This window comes from Oppia nitens, unplaced genomic scaffold, assembly GCF_028296485.1.
Source record: "Oppia nitens isolate AA-2021 unplaced genomic scaffold, nextdenovo-longstitch-racon4-pilon3 scaffold1_pilon_pilon_pilon, whole genome shotgun sequence".
In the NCBI taxonomy this organism is placed as follows: Eukaryota; Metazoa; Arthropoda; class Arachnida; order Sarcoptiformes; family Oppiidae; genus Oppia; species Oppia nitens.
The window spans coordinates 2447562-2467985 of record NW_026533199.1 but is presented as its reverse complement, the minus strand read 5'-3'; the positions used below and the strand labels follow the sequence as shown (position 1 = coordinate 2467985).

Below are 20424 nucleotides of genomic sequence, written 5' to 3'. Positions count from 1 at the left end.
CTCGTTTCATTATTTTTAACGTAGAATTTGTAAAAGTAAGTTATAAATAAAAATAATTATTAATATAACAATTTGTATTTAATTTTAACAACTCAAATTATAAATCGATTGAAATAATATAGACATTTCGATAGCTGTTTAATATTTTTTTATTATTATTTATCAATTAAATAATGGCACAGATATTTGACATAATTATTTTAGAAATACTTTTTTTCCTATTATTTTTCATAATATAATTATTGTATAAGAGTTAATTATACAGTACATAAAAAAGTATATTACATAAAAATAGTATTTAAATAAATTTATTATAAAAAATTATATAATATTTTTTTTACTTAGATTTGATTGATTTGACTTAAAATTAACAACAATATAATGACCGGAACCGATGTGTTTATGTTAGTGTGTCTATGTATTTGTGTTTTATTTTTTTTACAAAACAATTTTCTTATTTAATTATTTGACGAGAAAAATAATTATAAGTAAATTTCCGCTTAATTTAAAAAAAAAGTTTGTGTGTGTGTTTGTAAATTATGAAAATCATTATTAAATTATAAATTATTATAAAATTAATAGTTCAAAAAATAGAAACAAATGGAATGGATATAGAAATTGATTAATTAAAATAAAAATTAAGTTTAATTTAATCATAACAACTAAAAAAATTATACAGTTTAACAAATTTTAAATAATATTTTGTCTGTTCATAAATAAGTTATTTATTTTATAGAAAATCTAAACCAAACTTTGTTAATAATAATAAAAATAATTGAAAAAAACCTAATATTTATTAACAGAATAAAACTATTTTTATTAGATAATTAAGTGTATTATTATTATATTTATTTATTGAGTGGGAAGTCTATAAAATTAGAGGTTAAAAATATCACAGTTTATACTGTAATTACTTAAATCATATATATATATATATATAATATATAATTTGTTTGGTTAAAAATATATATAAACTATATTATTCACAATGTTGTGGAATGCAATTATTATAAATATTTAAAAAAAATATCGTAAATATATAATTTCTGAAATAACACTTTGTCTTAATTATTGAAATTTATATACTAAAATTGTAGCAAATTTGGTATTTATTATAATAATAATAATAATAAATCACCTATAAAATTGTTAATTAATTTTTTTGGGGGGTAAAAATATAAAAAYATTGTAGTACTAATCCAATTATCAAATTGTATTTGAATATACATAAATTATATTTATAAATTTATATATATATATACCTTATTATCAGAAATTAGAAAAATTAATCCAAAATAGATTCAATTTTCTATATTGTTAAATAATATAGAAATGAAATTTGGGGGTATAGTGAAAAAATAGATTTAAATATATCTATATTTATAAGACATAAATTGGCACAAAAATATAGTTAAGTCAGAGAACAACGATAAATGTAATTCAAAATTAAAATTTTTAGTGCAATTATAGATTAAATGAAATTAATGAGAATTAAGTACTATTAATATAGTGCTGCATTGGAAATGAGTTTAAATTTTCTTTTTCATTTAAATTAATTATTTGATACAGTGATTGACTAAAATATAAAATTCTGTCCTAAATTTGTTTAATAAAAGCTATAAATAATTACCAAATTCTTGATACAATTCGTGTTTAAGTGTTTTACGATTTGATTTTTTATTATTTCCTAAAATGGCAGTTAAAGGGACGGTAGCGTCTAATTGTTGTCCATCTACTGGTGCATCCATTAGTGTGGTGATAGACTTTTTATTTGTACCGACTGGTGATGTATTGGGACTACTACTGTAAGAGTTGGCAAAATTAAAGCGAACAGTTCTCTGAGGTGTTGCTGATGGACTGCTCGGACTATTCATATCGTAATAACTATCGGGTGATGAATGTAATGGCGATATTGAGCTGTTGTTCCAATGGTTCAATTGTTTTCGATTATTGCGTTCACTATTGAGGTCAAGAGTAGTCGGACGGATAGTTTTGTTGACTTCAAACGGTTTATATCGACCTTTACTGAAATCTTCTTCATCAGATTTAAAAGAAGGATTAACATTGGAAGTGGTGGAAGAACTTCGTCGATGGCATCGATAATGATGTGCACTATCTCTCGGATCATAAGTCTCATCATATCTGGCGTTCATATCTTCATTATTATACGTTTCTTTGTTTTGGATATTGTAATCACTTTCGCAACTAGTAGTCGACGATTTTCGTCGGGCAGGCATTTGGCCATTTCTGAACTCATAGTTAATGGTCGGTCGCAGTGAATGCTTGGTCTGTCCGTGATATGTGGCGTTTCGGTTCTCAATACTAACGAAATCAAATTCATCGATTCCGTGACAATCGTACTGATCTTCTTCAGCTGTCTTTTGTTGATAGCTTTCCTTTTGAACGGAACGCACGTCTGAACCGAGAGCTATGTTGGCTATCATAGCACCTGTAATATGACAGTCAAAGTCAATACACGACAAATAAAAACACGACTAAAACGAACCGATTTTTCCAATGGCAGAGTCAATACTTGAGAAAAACTTTCGTTTGTTTCGGTGTTCAACAGATGAAGAACCAGAAGACGCCTCATTTGACACGAGACCACTGTCACACTCTTCAGCTGTTTTTTGTTGTTGAAATAATTGTCATCAATTAATAGTCCATTAAAAAAATAATAATCACTACTCACGAGTATCAGCTAGACTTCCGTAAGCATAGAATGTACTCATATTTTGATAGGGAATACCCTTTCCTTTTTCGAGATTTGGCGCACTCTTCCAGATTTGATTCATACGTTTACGCTCTCTTTGATGTCTACTACTGGGCCCCCCTTTTTTCGACAGAAAAACAATAGCATTTTAATTGCAGTAAAACTCGATATTTAAATTTTTTAAAATCCACAAACAAAACAATACAAACATGTATTGGGCAGTGCGTAAGCCCTGAGTCGTGACACCGGTGTCATTGATGGGGATGGAGTTAAACTTTCAGGACTAGAAGTAACAGTAATATTGTGGCGAAAATTTTGAGGCAATCCGATCTCATGAGTGGATCCGTGTTTCAACATATGCTTTAATAACTTCTTTTTGCGGAACTTTCCTCTGCGCTTCTTTGGCTGCGGTTTGGAATCTTGCTGTTGCTGAAGGATTATCACATTGAGTTCCCGGTGCAACAGATCCATTTCCCTTTCAGCCAATTCGCGTTCGCGTTCTTTGAGCACTTGTTCCTTCACCTGTTGCTTTACCATAGCTTTTGTCAACTCTTCTTCACGCGATCGCAACTCCTTCTCTTTAGTCTTGAGCTCTTCGAGTATTTCGTTAATTTCCTGTTTCCAGTCGTTTCTCATCGTATGAAATGATTCAACATTTGTTTCAATAAAATGAGAGTTTGCTATTTCAGTTAGACTATTGAGTATGGCCTCAAAACCGGGCCTATTGTGAGGTGTCTGATCCCAACAGGCTATAAATTTTAAAAAATTAATTAATAATCATAAAAATTAGTACATAATATAAATTATTTTTAAAAAATGACAAACATTCGAGTAGTTCTTTAAACTCTGGAGGACAGGAGGATGGTATGGGTAGAGTCAGTTTATTCATGGCTACGCCATAAGCAACAGCTAATGCATCGATTCCTTTATATGGTGTCTCTCCCGTTAGGATTTCCCAAACGACTATTCCATAACTTAAAAATAAATAATTTTAATTAAAAAATAAAATCTCATAATTTTTTTAAATCTCAATCTCAAGTATACCTCCAAACATCACTGGCCTTTGAAAATGTAGACGATTTTATAACTTCGGGAGACATCCACGCATAAGTGCCCGCCTGAGACATACGCGTTGTTTTAACCAATTCACGAGCTAATCCTAAATCCGTAATCTTCAACGTCTTTCCGTACCAATTGTCGTCATCGATTGGTTCGTTAAGAAGAACTTTACAACAATAATAATAATATACATTTAATATACTAATAATAAATATCATTTAAAAAGACAAACCATTGCTAGATTTGAGATCTCGATGAATAAGAGAAATAGGACCTCTTGAATGTATATAATTCATGCCATCGGCTATCTGTGTGGCCCATTCGCAGATAACCGCTGGAGGAATGTGTTGACCGGACAAAACCCGATTCAATGAGCCGCCCCTCAGATATTCCATAACCAAACACAGGTTCGGTTCTTCTAAACAAACGCCAATAAGTTTGACAATATTTGGATGATCTAAAAGCCAAAACAATTTGGCCTCTTGTCTAACACCAGCCAATACATCGCTGATATCTTCGTTGAGATCCTGTCGGGCGGCCTTTACGGCCACTTCATAGCCCCGATAAATCCCTTTATAAACTTTGCCAAAACCGCCAATTCCTATGACATCTTCGAGTTTTAACTGAGAAAACTCTATTTCGCATATCTTCGGAGTCGTTTCCCTTTGCGGGCTGTTTTCAGGTATCACATAATTGGACGGAAATATGCCGACTCTGTGATTGATCTTTCCAGTCCACCAACCTATTGGTTAATCAATTAAATCAATATTTAATTAAGACTATTGATCACAAATAATAAGTTATGGATTATCAYTGCAAACCTTCGTCGCCAGATATCTTGGGATCCATAGACAACACTTCGACAGTGTCTCCCCTCTGTAGAGACAGTTCATCATCGATAGTGGCCTCGTATTCAAAGATTGCCGTCCAACGAGTGGTGGCCAACTCGGGCGGCGTCATCACGTTTGGCCGATAATTGGCACCAATTGCATGCATTGCGGAGGCCTATCGTTTAAAACACATCTTAAAAATTTAAGTAATATTTGAAGAGATCGTACAAACAGATGAAGAAGAAAAAAGAGGTCACAAAATAGTCTAAACGTAAAGCAAAATAATTGCGGCAAAACTTACACAAGATTTAGACGATTGCGGATGTGTTGGTGATGGCGATCATCCTTATAGTGTCGTCGACATCGGTTCAGTCAATCAATCGATTGGTGGACAACAAACAAATGTCTTTCTCTAAGATGTTTTGTTTGTGTCAGTAAAGAGAGAGAGAGAGTTTGTATCGCAAATCGCATTCAATCCTTAAATGGATTTATTATTTGGTTATTATTATTATTTTTGATCCAAAAAAACAACTTTTTTAACACTAGTTTTATAACACAAGCGATAAACTCGTTATACAAATGCAATTCAATTCAATTGAATGCAAATATTATTATAAATTATTAAATAAAAATGCATTACTTTTTTCACTCAATTTTTTGTTTGTTGTGTTGTTTTTCATGTCATTTAATACATTACACAAAATTTAAATAAATAAATACTGAGACAAACAAACAAAAATTCAAATCAAAATAAGCCATTAAAATGTCATCAATTGGTTGTCAAATAAATAAATATTAATATATTGAGTAATCATTTATCATATTATTATTATTATTATAAATATGTGACACAAAAATATTTACATTTACTCATTATTAATAATATCATAATATATTGTATATATGTATATATATATATCATACTATACTATACTAGACTATGTGTATATAAAAAATATATTAATGAAAAAAATAAATAAATATACATTTGCTTAATGCAAACGCCATTAATATCTAATTAATATAATAAATGTAAAAAAAATTATACAGACATTTGTATTAATATATTACACTACTGTATGCTTATATACAGTACACACTATACGGTATAATAATAATTGCATTGAAAATTCAATGTATATTTACTGTATAATTGCAATACATTTTTGGCTATACTGTAGTCAACAACAAAACAAAACTTGATTTTCATGTTTTGTCAAACCATTTATTATTACAGTATTATTATTATTATTATTATATTACTATTATTATGCAATATTATGCCATCTCTTGTGATATCTGCTTATTACAGGTAATCTAGTTTTTTTGTATGTCTATGTTTAGGACTGGACCTCATAGTGGACAGGGATGACAAACAAATATTTTGTGAGTATACCGTATATCATATATAAAGTTAAAAAATATACAGTAGTTTCAAAGTTTAAAAATTAATTGTTATCTTTTATAATACCTAATGCAAGCGCTAAAAATACTACAGTATAAAGTAATGATTGCATTTAAAAAAAACAATTTGTAAATGTTTTATAAATTATATTAATTATCGTTATAAAAAAATTAGGAAAAGTGACAAAAATAGTGGCAATTTTGGTTAATTTAAAATTAATTTGTGTGAATGAAATGAGATCTGAATTTAGTTTATCCTTCAATTAAGAGCAAATTAGGATAACAATAAACTATTATATATATATTTATTTATATACTGTATATTAAAGTAACTATTATTATATTAATATATTTAATATATACAGTATATTAAACTGAAACAAAATTATTTTACATTTTTGTTTATTTTTGGTTTTGTTCACAAAGTAAAAAGTTTTTATTTTTAGATTTATTATAGAATATAACGTTTATTTTCCCACTTTTTCAAAAATTAAGAGAAATAAATCTTACATTTATGTCTGTTCACAGATTTTTAATTAATTTGTTGGCTTTAATTTAAAAGTATATTTTTTGTTTGTTTTTAATGACATTTTCTTTTTTTTAACAATAAAAAAATGCCAACAGGTTTATCCTGGAATACAATTTATAACTATGATATAAATTTTATGTAAATACAGTTTTAATATTCAATAATATTTATATACAAATATATATATTTTTATTTATGACCTGGAACCTTAGTTTGCAATTGAAAATCTAGAGTTATTGATATTATATATTACTGTATTATTATTTTTTTTAATCTAAAACTTATTTTAAAATAAGTTATTTACATGATATAAACATTTTCATGAAAATATATAACTGAAATAAACATTTTTCATAAAACATTTGATGTAGTAGTCCGTGATTTTTCTTTTTTAAAAAGAAAACTAACAAAAAAATAAATAAATAAAAAATAAACACAACTAGCGATACAATCAGTCATAATATTTTATATGGACTTATATACTACTGTACTGTATATCTCGTATATACTAAATATAAGTCTATAATAAAAATCCGGATGTTTTTTGAACACAGAATTTACAGGAAAACTGTTTATATAAATGATTGGCAACGCTATCATCAATCATCTGTTGCTGTCATTTAATGACACTTATATATACTGTAAGGTATTTACAGAGTAGTACTGTATTTATAAGACTTAATATGCATTTTCTGTAAATTAATTTTTTTAAAAACAACTATTTAAGGCAATATATGATATCTATAAATGTTAGTTAGTTTTTTGGGATCATTGCCATAAAAATGCTTTAAATTTATTTCAATTAAAAATCATTATATTATCAAACAAATAATAATAATAATATTTCATATTAAATACCAGATTAAGTGCATTGATAATTAAATTTAATCGCTATGTTATCACATAAATTATTTGATATCCATGTTAATAAACTTTTTATATATATAATTTATATAAATGATGGAGTAGTAATGATCTTTAAAATTATATGCTGTAAGTTACTAAACAATTCAACAATATTATTAATTTATTATTTACTTATTATAAGCCATTACTTTACCTTTAATTAATTTTTTTATTATAAATATGATGTATTATATAAAGGGGATAAAGCAAGTTATTGACATATGATTTACTCGTATTTAATAATAAATTTTTTTATTATTATTTTTTATTTAGATTTGACAAAACATTAGTTTTAATATTATTCACTTAGTTTGTATAAAATGAGATTTAGATTTATAATCTAAATAAAAATCAATTTCAATGACAATCAATTATTGCTATAAATCATTCAATCGTTTAATGCATTGATTTATTTTTTAATCTCAAAATTCATAGACTGTGGTAAATGTTAATTTTGATTAACTCTAAAAAATACTGTATCCTAAAAATCAAACTACAATAATGAATATAAATTAATACCAAATATAAATCATAAATAATAATTAAAATTTGTTTTTTAATGTCTGCTTATCATTAACCAAAAAATATTTTTTTAAATATTAGCAATGCATCAAACGTTTGATGATTTTTATAATAAAATATTGTTATATATATTATAGAAAATGTTTTTGTTTTATGAAATAATATTAATATATCTATAAAAAAAATCTTATAATGTTATATATTTATATATCTTATTAAATACTATTTACAAATTAATGGGAAGACACATCAATGTCTTAATTAATAATGAAATATGATTAATAATAATAATTATAATAATAAAAATTATATGAATAGTTTTGATGAACAAATAAATCAACAAATTAATTATGTAATGATAATGAGTTGTGTGATGGCATCGATAATAACTGATTGGCAATAATAGGATATTTTTTGTTATTGTTGTGTTGTAAGAAAAAAATATTATTAAAAAAGCAAATTAAAAATAATTGCAATTCATTAGCAATTTGTTGTGTAAAAAAACTTGTGATAAATAAGATGATTAAGAAAAATGATATCTTTCGGTACTATTTAACTAAATATCTAAAAAAAAATTACTACAATATTCAAACTAAAAATTTTTAAAAATAAAATTATCAAAAAAATATTTGATGATTCAAAAGACAAAAATTTTGTTTTCATTCACAGAACAGTTGGAAGATAATTATAGTTGTATTTAAAATAAAACAAACAAAAATAATTTGAAGCTAATAAGTGACCAATTGTTAATATTTTCTGGTATGTTGCCAATGGGATTGACCGTCGGGATCGGGCCTCTTGTAGCGCTTGTCTGGCCGCGAGTACAGTGCAGCCACATCGGCGTTCAATGTGATCTCATTGGCCTCGCGAAAGCCCTCATTGATTGTACCCCTGCTATTAAGCCGATGCGGATCGTATGGCGGATCGATGCGAACTAATCCCGGTTTGTATGAACCCGAATGAATACCATTGGACTGTAACTGAGACCAAGCGGTCGCGTATTTCTGGTAAAAGCCTGAATTGTCTCCCGAACTGTCAAATGTGCTGATGGTTTGAGCGTCCAATGCGTTGTGACTATTCTTTAATCTAGTATTTCAAACAAATTATAATAATTTATTAATAATTAATATTTATTACAACTTTTTTTGTGTTCAAAACACAATAGGATATCCATTTGGAAATAAAACAATCAATTGAATAGCAAATTATTGATTTGTGTCTGAAAATAGTTGAAGAACAACACAAGCATGCATTCATATATATATATATATATATTTATGGTTTACCCCATATCCTAATACATAGCCACTCCTTGTATATTATATACTGTATATATAATTATAGGTTGAGTAGAGATTAAGAAAAGGGTTAGATTTTATTAGTATGAAAGCAACAAAAGAAGAAAAAAAGAGAGGAGAGGACAGACCGGTAATTACGGTCCTAAATAGGTATAGTATTGCCCGCTCACCTATTTGTTCAATATTGTTAGTAATTAGGCAAATAAGTTGACTGAGCGGCGGGACTATCCCTCCAAAGCGCACTGACGGTTGCGCTTCTCTTCTTTGAAGTGATGCTATGCATTGTGGGAAGCAGTTATAAACAGTTAGAGCACAGGTAGCCATGCATTTCATGTGTTAGACACAGTCAGTCAAGTTATTCGAGTCAAATCACGATTTAATTAAAATTTATTGTTATTATTGTTATTAATATTATTATTATTTTTTAAAAATAAATGTTATTAAAGAAAAGATATAAAGAAAACAAAGGGCTGACACCCAATACATACCTTCTGACTATAATCACAACTATAGTGATAACGGCGGCCAAGAAGACAAAGCCACCGAAGACTGCCAATGCTATTATGCCTCCCATATTAAGCCGAGCGGTCGCCGCTTTGCTGTTACTTCTCAATAGGCTATCATTCACTTCGTTATCTTGAGTTCTGATGACAGTCGGCAGTCGTGTCGTACGACTCTTTGATGTCGGTCTACGAGTAGTTGTCGTTGTTGTAGTAGTAGTAGTAGTTGTGGCCATATTTCCAGTCGAGTAGATATTTGTACGCCTAGTGTTCAGATATGGTGATGTAGTTGTAGAAGTCGACGACACCGGAATCAAAGATATTTGTGGATCTCTCAATGGTGTCGACTGTCTATCGATTATAGGCCACGTGTGGGCTGGTGTTCGTGATGTCGGCGCTGTAGTAGTTGTCTTACGTGTTGTAGTTGTTGTAGTGGTGGATGTTGTGCCGCGAGTTGTTGTTGAACTAGTAGATGATGGTCTCTTGTCTAAACCAGTGGTTAAGTAAATAATTAAGCAACTAATTCAACAAAACAGATGTCAATTGATGCAAACCTCTGCAAAATCCTGGATCTCCGTCCCAAAAGCCGGCGGTGTTACAAATAAGACGCGAATCGCCACTTAATTCAAAGCCATCGTCGCAATCATATTCAGCAACGGTTCCGAAGATTGTGTTATTAGCGGATATTCTGATCACTGAATTCGATATAACCGGAGGATTGGGACAAATGACTGGTTCACATCTGGGCGGCGGTCCGTTCCATCGTTCGTCGACATCACATACAAGATGTCCTCTACCGACCAAAATGTAGCCGTCTTTGCACGAGTAGTTCACTGTACTTAGGTATGAGCGCGAGTTATTTGATAGGATATACTGTCCATTGGTTACGGATGCGGGAAAACCACACTCTAAAACTGTTTTATTCAAAAAATTTTATTCATTAAAAAATATTCAATTTACCGGTAATTTATTTTACAAATAATTGTTCAAAAAAACTAATTAATTATTCAATAAATACATTTGCATTTTGGAGGAAATTCACTGAAGAAACCGTTCGGTAGACACGTTCGGATGTTTGGACCAACCAATAGACTTCCGTCGTGACACCGATACTCGATCACTGATCCGATTTCGACACTTCGGGCCAGAATTGTCGAGTTTGGCGGCCGTTCAGGTTTACCACAAGACAGGGGCCGGTGTTGGCAAACAAAGTTGAGATTCAGATTACAATTAGTGTCCGACCAGAGCCAACCTTTTGTACCATCAAATCGGGAACAGTTATCTTTGTTTGCCGGCAAATTCCAAAACGAAATGGTCACATCTTTTCCGTTAATCCATTTCCAGTTGGCCGGCGTTTTCGTATCGCGTACTGCGCCCAACCAGTACTGACCGTTCGGGTCATTTCTGTGTCGTCGATAGAGTTCCCAACTGAGAAAACCTTGGAGTGCGGGTGATGTCTCATCGACAAGTGATCCACCCCTGAGCTCACAGAATCGTTTTGCACTATCAAAGTTCAGCGGTTGGTTGTTATAAAATATATAACACTTTCCATTGTAAGTGGATGTACTGCCTAAAGGCTGATCCCTGAATGATGGACACTGTTCTATAGATAGGGCTGTTTGGGAGTTGTATCAAATAAAATCATTGAATCAATTATTTATATCGACACAATATGTATGTGTATATAACAAGTATATTAAGTGCTAAAGTCATTAATAAAAAATAACTACTAATTAATTTGATAAGTCATACCGTGATCTGTGTACACAAATGTTTCGCAGATTGAAAGTGGATTTCCTGGAGATTCCAGTGTAATGCTAACAAAGGCTCCGGGCATCGGTCGTGCACAGGGAAGAAACAGTGGTCGGCCCTCTTCGAGAAATCCGGTAAACTTATTGCAAACGGGATTCACACCGAGATCTGGCCTATTGTTGCCAACTCGTACAGTGATGACAGCCGGCCTATTGTTTGAACAGCACGACGAGCCAAAGTCAATGCGAACCAACTGATCCCCGAAGAAACAAACAATAGTCGGATTATTATTATTATTATTGATATATTCAAATAGTTTTTTAGTGTTATTATTGATTATTCATTATTATGTATCAAATTTTTTATATTAATAATAAATTTTATTATTAAATCACTATTTAAAAAATACCTGAACAAGAACTGGTTCGAGAAGATTAACATAAAACCATGGGTTGCGCTCAGCCTCAGTCATAGTACAGGTTTGTGTATTATAGAAATTACTGGTGCCTATGATTAACAAACAATTTTTATTGCAAATTCATGTTAAATGTGTTTTTTATATTTATATATAAAATATATAACTGTTTGATATATATAATTAAGGTTTATTAAATATATTTTTTAAAATTAATAAATTATTTAAATCCCATACTTCCATCCACTGCCTTCTGTGCTGATCCCTGGCCAACGGTCGACGATTGCATCGCTGCCTTCCCGACGGCAACATTCAATACTATAATAATAATAATGATACTAATATTAATAATAATATAACTAATAATAGGGAAATATTTAAATATGCATTAATTTTACTGACAAATTAAGTGTAATTTTCATAAGTTTTTATTTTAAATATATATATATTCAGGTGTGCATAAATTTGTTTTTTTTAATTTTTGAATTAGATAAAAGTTAAATATCTCACACAGCCTTGCGTAACGATACGCTTATGTAATTAATAAGATATTTATAAAATTTAATTGTATTTTTTTACTTAAATAAATAAAAAAAAATTATTTTCAATTATTTATATAAATAATAATTATGAGACACAAACACATAAGCAATATATGACCCAAATTAAAAAAGGTATTTATTATCATTAAAATAGTATTTTATATTTTATATATGTATTAGGCAAACGTGATTATAATATAATACAAGTGTTTTATTATTATTAATACTAATAAAGACTATGAGTTATGGCTTTCAATTGTTTTCAATATAGTATTTGATAAATTAAAATGCCTTTCGTTTTATTCTTAAATAATTATTATTAACATATAATACATTTGAGAAATATTACATAACTATTTTTTTGTTGAAATAATACAAGTATTCAAAGTATTTTAATTCATATTCAATAATAAGTAATACATTATTAATAATAAAAATTATTGTCTTTATATTTCGAAATTATCTTAAAGGAAACAAAACTTTAGTTTTAAGACAAGTTCACGACATGACAACAACAAAAACATCAATTTTGATATAAAACTATTTTATAATACATTAAAACATTTAATACTGTATTAACAAAAGCGATAAAAAATTATTAAGAGAGAGAGAGAGAGAGAGAGAGAGAGAGAGAGAGAGCATAACAACTCTATTGTTAAGCTTTCAATCAAAAACAATATTACATTTAGAAAAATAAATATTAAATATGATTTTGAAATATTAAATTCATTACTTATAAACGCAAATATATTGAATATACAGTATATTTTTTTAATACTAATTTCCTATTTTGCTATATCAGACACCAGTAGAAGGATTATTAATAATAAAAATATATACAAATATTAACTTTTAATTCTCAGTTATTTTTCTGGAAATTGATTTTATTCTTTAAAAAAAATTTCTTTAACAATCCTGCACTTTAAGTACCCGACACACACATAAAGGGTACTATACTATGCTCTCTTACACACAATATTTCAATGACTATTACTATTATTACTGAAAATATCTGATTTTATTTATTTATTTATATTTTTCAATTCTTTCAATTTTAAACACACAGTGATTGTATAGTTAAAATGTGAGGTCAAGAATGAGAAAGCATTTTCTGAGAGAGAGAGAGAGAGACTGAAGACATAAATGAAAGCATTTCTTGCAATTCATAAATCTATTGGGAAATATGTATTGTAAAGATGATGAGTGAGTGATAAAGATTTTTTATATTATTTTTTTGTGTGTGTATTAAAAACACCTTTAGATTAAGTGACTGTTTGGCACATGTAGCTATATGTTTGATGTGTGTGCATAGACAGGGACTAATAAAATTGACTTATAAGTTATGAGTTGTAGTGAATCAGTCACTTCCTGGTTAACACTGAAAAAACTAAAGAAAGATAGAGAGAGAAGTGCCGATCACTGGCTTATGACTGACTATACTGTTATATCTATGTATTTACTGTATGTATGTATGACTTATATTCTTTGAAAATTCATGAATCATGAAGTACTTGGAAGTGCCTGAAGATCAGTCAAACAGGAGTAGTGACAGTAACGCATGGCTGATATTCATGAGCCCAGCTTATGTATCTCACAGGCACATAGTAGGGACTCTTTTATGAATGGCAATGGATATTATTATTATTATTTTTTATTATATATAATACAAAATTATGGTAGGGCTGACCAACAAACACAATTATGTGGTCCCCAAACAACATCATCATATCACACACACAATGATATAGATCTTCAGGAAAGCATAAAAATAAACAAATTATTTTATAAAACATATATAAATAAGTATTACTTATATAATATAAGTTATATTTAAAGATAAATTTATGATACATGTGTGTGACATGCAGTGCACCCCTAATAATATAACTTAAATTAAGTGTCTCAATGTTAGACGTCAATTACAAATGGCAATTACTTATATATGTATTTAACTAAAATATATTTTTTCAACAGCAAAAAAATGTTATGATTTGCAATCAAAAAATGCTTTTCCATTAATTTTCAGCAAAACAAGACGCGTCTTGAACTTAAAAATACAGTGATGTGCAGGTTTAACGACCCTAAACTGTAAGCACAGGTAGGTTTTGTGCCGGCTCTCAGTTACCGCCAAAAACCTTGGAGGCTATGGTGAGAGCACAACGAGTTCTCCATGAAAATCACGGTTTTGTTAAATAATAATATAATTTTTTTTGTAAATATTGTTTGTAATAGTAATTACCAAAATCATACAATACATACATTATAAATTAAATATAACATAATTCAATGTTTCAATWAATGGCTATACATTAATACAGATATAGTCAATGTTAGGTTAAAGAAAAAATAAACGTTAGTTTTAATTCAATTGAAAGACTAATACAGTATTAATATAATAAGACATTGGAATTTCAGATAAAACATTAAATTTATGACATATTGCTTACAACAGTGAAATAAATATAAATATATATATTTATTTATATAGTATTATACATATTGTAGTATTACATCAGCTAATTACATATGCCATCCCTCTCTCTCAAAAAAATAAAAATCTATCTCTGAATGCCTAATATATATATATAATACAGTATTTGTATATTAAATAAAAAGCACAGGTATTCAAAGCATCCGGTGCTACGACATTCCAGTTGTCCGACCAATTTGTTGGCTGTTTTTATTTTTCTAGTAAAATCCCAATCCCATTAATTTACAACTTTTTTTGTTTGTTGGGCACTTTAAATATGTATTAATAGCCTAAAAACAACATTAAGCTTTTGAAATCATTTACTCCCCCCTTCCCCCGAAAAAAAGAAGAAGAGATTATTTCAATACCGGAATTGATTTCCCAAAGAATTACTAATAATAATATATAAATATATAATTTCATTGAATTATTAATTGAATTATTGGATAGAAAAAAATGTTTTTAAAACGCATTCATTATAGAGAAAAATATTTCTCTCTCTCTCTCTCTCTCTCTAAACTATGAAATGGTTAATGTATTTAACTGTATATTTAAAAAAACTAAGATATCATTAACCGATCGATTAACAAGAAATAGCAACAGAAAGTCGTTTTTGTCGTTCATTTGAGACAATTATCCGCTTATCTGAAGATCTTAGCGAATGAATCATTAAAAATCTGAGTTTTTGTTATTTTTGTTATATTATTATTATTCTTGTAATTTTGTTTTGCTTTTAATCAGTCAGTTATGCAACCAATTCAATGCCTGACAGACAGACAGGTAATCTAATCCTTACTAATAAAGAGTTTAGATATTATGTTTCGGTATCAATGACTGAGTGAATGTATTTTGTCATTCAATTGAGTCGAAAAACAATTGCATGCATTCATAAAAATGACTACAAAATTACTTTATATTTTTCTTGATTGACAAACACTACTACTGTACTAACTGTATAGTAATAATCACTCCGTGAAGCAATTCCTCTTAAAAATTAACAATAAAGACAATAAAAATTTATTGAACAAAACAATTTCAAAATAAGTTTTTAAACAAAAAAATATATTATTATTAAATACTTTATAGAAATTAATTAAATTGAAACTACTGTCAATCATTGACTTTAAATTTAAGAAACCTTAATTAATGAATGATTTTGTGTGTAAGTTATAACTAAAATTTTTGAAAAAGATTTTTGTCTAATAAAATTCAACCCATAAAAACCCATTGCATTACACATTTGAAATGAAAGATTAAAATGAAATTATTTATTCAAATGAAAATTTAATTGAATTTCTTTCTGACGGATTGATCTTGAAATCTAGATTTACTTTAGTTTTAAAAATAACTAATTTATTTAATATGTATTTGAAACGTAATTTTCATATTATACTATCAGAAATAGGAACCGATTTATATTTAATTTAATATAACAACTATAGAAATAATAAAAATGCTAATATTAATAATATTTACTAAATTTAATGTCAAAAATCTAATTGTATAACAACTGATAAGTCAATTTTTATCAATTAATGTTAGCCCTGTAGGGCATTATACTCTGCAAAAGTGTGGCAAACATATTTTTAGTATTATTATTATTATTACAATTATACATATCATACATACTATATATTAAATGTCATTAAAAATAAAATATATTTCGAATACATTGAAACTTTTATTATATTTTAAAAAACAACTTTAATAAAACTAATACTACAAAATGCACATTGAATTCAGTATCGGAATAATATATAAAACAAATAAATAGAGTACAGAAAGAAAATATAGTTCAAGATTTTGAGTTCAATTAATTTATAAATTTAAACTTTTTTATTAGACCTTTAATAGCATTTTTTCTATGTGTGTGTTATGATTAAGTTAGTCGCACTTCATTACACTTTATAACCACTACCTAAAACACAACAATATTACTGTATAATAATTATAATAATAAACAAATTCAATTAAATCTGCAACTATTTAAAAAATGCAATTAAATGCTAACAAAAAATAAAAAATCAATTTATATTGTATACACTAAGGTTGAAATATATGCAATAATGTTAGCTCTTTTATATATATGGTATTTGATTTATATGTATATATATCGTGATATAAAGTTACATAAGTTTTTTATTCATTATGACAGCTATTATATAACTGTGGTTTATGCAAAAAGCTTAGCCCAGATTTTTTTCGCCAAACATTTTTGCAACAAAAAAATAATAAGTAATTACATATTTTGTTTTACTTAATGTAACAATTATTTAATTTGAAATGATGTTTTGTGTGTGTAGAGAGGTATAACACATTATTTAGTGGAGGATTAATAAATCATTAATCGGGTTAATGCTAATTATCCTAACAAACGCCATACACCATCCCTGTGTGCGCTCATGTAATTGCAAGTAAAATGCTTTTCTCTATGCAAAAGATATTTGCCAATAGATTGTAATTTTTTGTAACTAGTGTTAGGGTAAAGCCCTCTCATATTTATATGGTATATATATATATAGTAAAGTATATATTGAAGTCTATCTATCTTACCATTGCCTTCAAAAAATATAGTGGATTGCTATCATCACAAAAAAATATATATATATATACTGTATAACAAGTCAAGGTATGTGCGGTACGCCATGAATGGCTTCTCCAGCATAACGCCAGAGCTGGCGCACAAGTCATGCATTACCATAATCTTAGCACTTAATGTAATCATTATATCTGATGATATGAAACAACTTAAGAAGCAAAACATAACACAAAACAACAACAGTGTCTTATACGGCATATTATGTTTTGGGTCAATACCAGTGCGATCCTAATCACTGACTAAAATATAAAAAAATCTCTCTTTAATTCTAACCCTATGTTTATAAATGCTATCAACAAAAACAATGCAATGAATATGTAATAGTAATGTAATACTAATACACTTATTATTATAATAATATTATATTTCTTCACTCAATTTAATTATTCATTAAAAATAATGCTAAACATTACTGAACTATAATTTTATGTTGATTTAATTTTTTATATATAAAAAGTACAGTAATAATAATAATAATCTACAATAATAATATATAAATATAAATTAAACTACAGGTACATTATTTAAAAAGTTGTTCCCAATAAAACTAATTGCCACACAAATGGCAATAGCATAGCATAGGGAGTCCCAGTGCTCTACAGTCCGGCTCTGCGCTCATATAATTCAGTTCAATGTCATCAGTGTTTATACAGTTTTATATACAGTATATTGTTTTGACTAATTATCAGATATTTGTCAAATTATTTTAGGATTAAACAGATATCCGGTTTTATTCAAATAAAAGGTTAATCACATTAGGGAAAGATATGGGTTTAACACAGGAATGATATCATATCTACAATGCAATACATATGTATATTTTTCAGAGATATCATAGATAACTTACCACAAAAGGGTATGCCTACGGGTTCCCATTTGGCACTGACACATGTCCTCCGTGACGGTCCTAACAGCTCGTAGCCATTATCGCACGTATATGTAGCTATTGTACCATTCCTTATGGTATCGGTAGTTAACGATACGGACGCATGAGATGGCGAACCGGGATATCCACATGAGTTGACTGTTAAAAAACAAAGATAAGATACAAACAAATTAGTATATTTTTTTGGCGATCTAAATGATAAGCACCGTATGGTATGAGATGAGCACTGAGTTTACCCGAAAAAACAATAAAAAAATTCCACACTATTCACATAAACCCTTAATACTAACACATAAATTATTATATAATATTATATTTTTTAGTATATAATATGTGTGTCACGACTATACTAAACTATTGTTGTTAATATTAGATTAGACACTAATTTTACATGCATAGCTAATAAACAATATTTATATTTATATATTCAACAAAATATTAATTTGATTATAATAATAACAAAAAACAAAAATTAATTATTGATTAGATTAAAAATTTCAAAACGGAATTATATAACAGTAGCTAATATTGTATTTTAAATTAAAAAACACTTACCAGTTTGAGTGATTTCAATTAAAACAATGATTAAAACAATAAAATAATAAAATAAATCCATTTTGTAGTTTTTAAAAAAATGTATTATTATTATTAATAATAATAATCGTATAATAATTTGGATGGTATATCCAAATTTTTTTTGTATACGAGAGTCATATATTGGAAAAACACACAAAAATAATAATAATAATAACTAATGTATGACTAGATATAAGATAACTGATAAAACAAATCAATAACTCAAATATAATAGRTAATGTTTTTTTGATGTACTGTATAAACAGTATATTGAGAATGTCATTCAATAAGTTTATTAGTTGTTAGATATAATCAATCACTTAATAAAGTTAGTGATACAAGGGTTGAGTTCACGTTTTTTCTAATATATATTAATAACACAAACACACAGATAATACAGTAAAATATATTAAGTGTTGTTTTAAAATATAGTATAAATAAAATGTATTTGAAATAAATATATAAAAAATAACTTGAAGACCACCACCAGGTCTTGAATGGAGAGCACTGGTAACCAAAAAAAAAATGTTTGGCTATAAAGTTGTCTTTTGAATTGAAGTTCACATAAGAAGACTTAGTGGTCGTCGACTACCAGAGCAACTGCTGGTCTCATCATTTTTGTTGTGAGTGTGTGAGTGAGTGAGTAGTAGTAGTGAATACATTGAATGTTTAGTACAGTATGTTTGCTATGAATGCAATGTATCCAAACATATATATATATATTTATATATGAAAAAGCAGTTTAAGAGTTTTTGGTACCAGCAGTTGGTAAACAACATTGTATGAGAAGGAACTAGAAATTGGGCTTAAAGTTAGGCTTAGGTATCGCCTTATGCACCGTCCCATTGGTTGTCTTGTTTACACCTGAGCTCAACTCACCTTAAAAACCAGGATTTCTAGCGTTTGGCTGCTATTGCCATATATTTGCTATTGCTTTTGTATATTGCTATACCTATGCCTAATGCCAATATACACACACATACATACATATATTTATATATATAAGTTATATATATTTTGTATACATATACTATGTTTACCCAAAAAATGTATGTGAATTTGAGCTCCAGTTGAAGTCGTCTCAGGTACAGTCAGGTGAAGCACCCGGAAAACAAGCTTAAGATATATATATAAAATTATATTAATATATAAGAGAAAGAGTTGTATGACGTGTGTGAATGTGTGTATATATGTGTGTGTATGTATGTGTGTGTATGTATGTGTGTGTATGTGTGTTGGCCCAAACCACTGGATCAGAACCGATATCCTCGTCCCCGTATGTCTCAGACCTTAACATTGCATGCATTCATTCATTGTTACACCACATATGATACGCTTATATATACTAAATATTGGATGACATTCCTTAGCACTGAACACACAAACCAGCTATCAATTGTCCAAACATTAGTACTGTAATACC

The 20424-nt window shown here is 28.2% G+C and overlaps 2 protein-coding genes across 3 annotated transcripts; both read right to left on the bottom strand.

Annotated features, from left to right (window-relative positions):
• Positions 1 to 1489: 1489 nt before the first annotated feature.
• On the bottom strand, positions 1490 to 5106 carry LOC128951686 (mitogen-activated protein kinase kinase kinase 9-like). The gene is made up of 9 exons (XM_054296936.1): positions 4904 to 5106; positions 4594 to 4777; positions 4005 to 4514; positions 3758 to 3938; positions 3539 to 3687; positions 2923 to 3462; positions 2693 to 2833; positions 2507 to 2623; positions 1490 to 2449 (listed from the first exon to the last, which is right to left on the bottom strand). Exons 2-9 carry the CDS (start codon positions 4766 to 4768, stop codon positions 1617 to 1619), a joined length of 2646 nt encoding a protein of 881 aa, XP_054152911.1. The 5' UTR covers positions 4769 to 4777; positions 4904 to 5106; the 3' UTR covers positions 1490 to 1616.
• Positions 5107 to 8313: 3207 nt separating this feature from the next.
• Positions 8314 to 19026, bottom strand: LOC128951690 (uncharacterized). Of its 2 annotated transcripts, none has more exons than XM_054296942.1 (9): positions 18981 to 19026; positions 18387 to 18563; positions 12166 to 12246; positions 11923 to 12020; positions 11514 to 11766; positions 10780 to 11376; positions 10316 to 10675; positions 9750 to 10248; positions 8314 to 9049 (listed from the first exon to the last, which is right to left on the bottom strand). In XM_054296942.1, the coding sequence occupies exons 3-9, from the start codon at positions 12215 to 12217 to the stop codon at positions 8710 to 8712; spliced, it is 2199 nt and encodes a 732-aa protein (XP_054152917.1). In that variant the 5' UTR covers positions 12218 to 12246; positions 18387 to 18563; positions 18981 to 19026; the 3' UTR covers positions 8314 to 8709. The 2 variants fall into 2 exon arrangements, with proteins under 2 accessions (XP_054152917.1, XP_054152916.1); XM_054296941.1 differs by lacking the exon at positions 18981 to 19026 and adding an exon at positions 18632 to 18688.
• Between the last annotated feature and the right edge of the window lie 1398 nt (positions 19027 to 20424).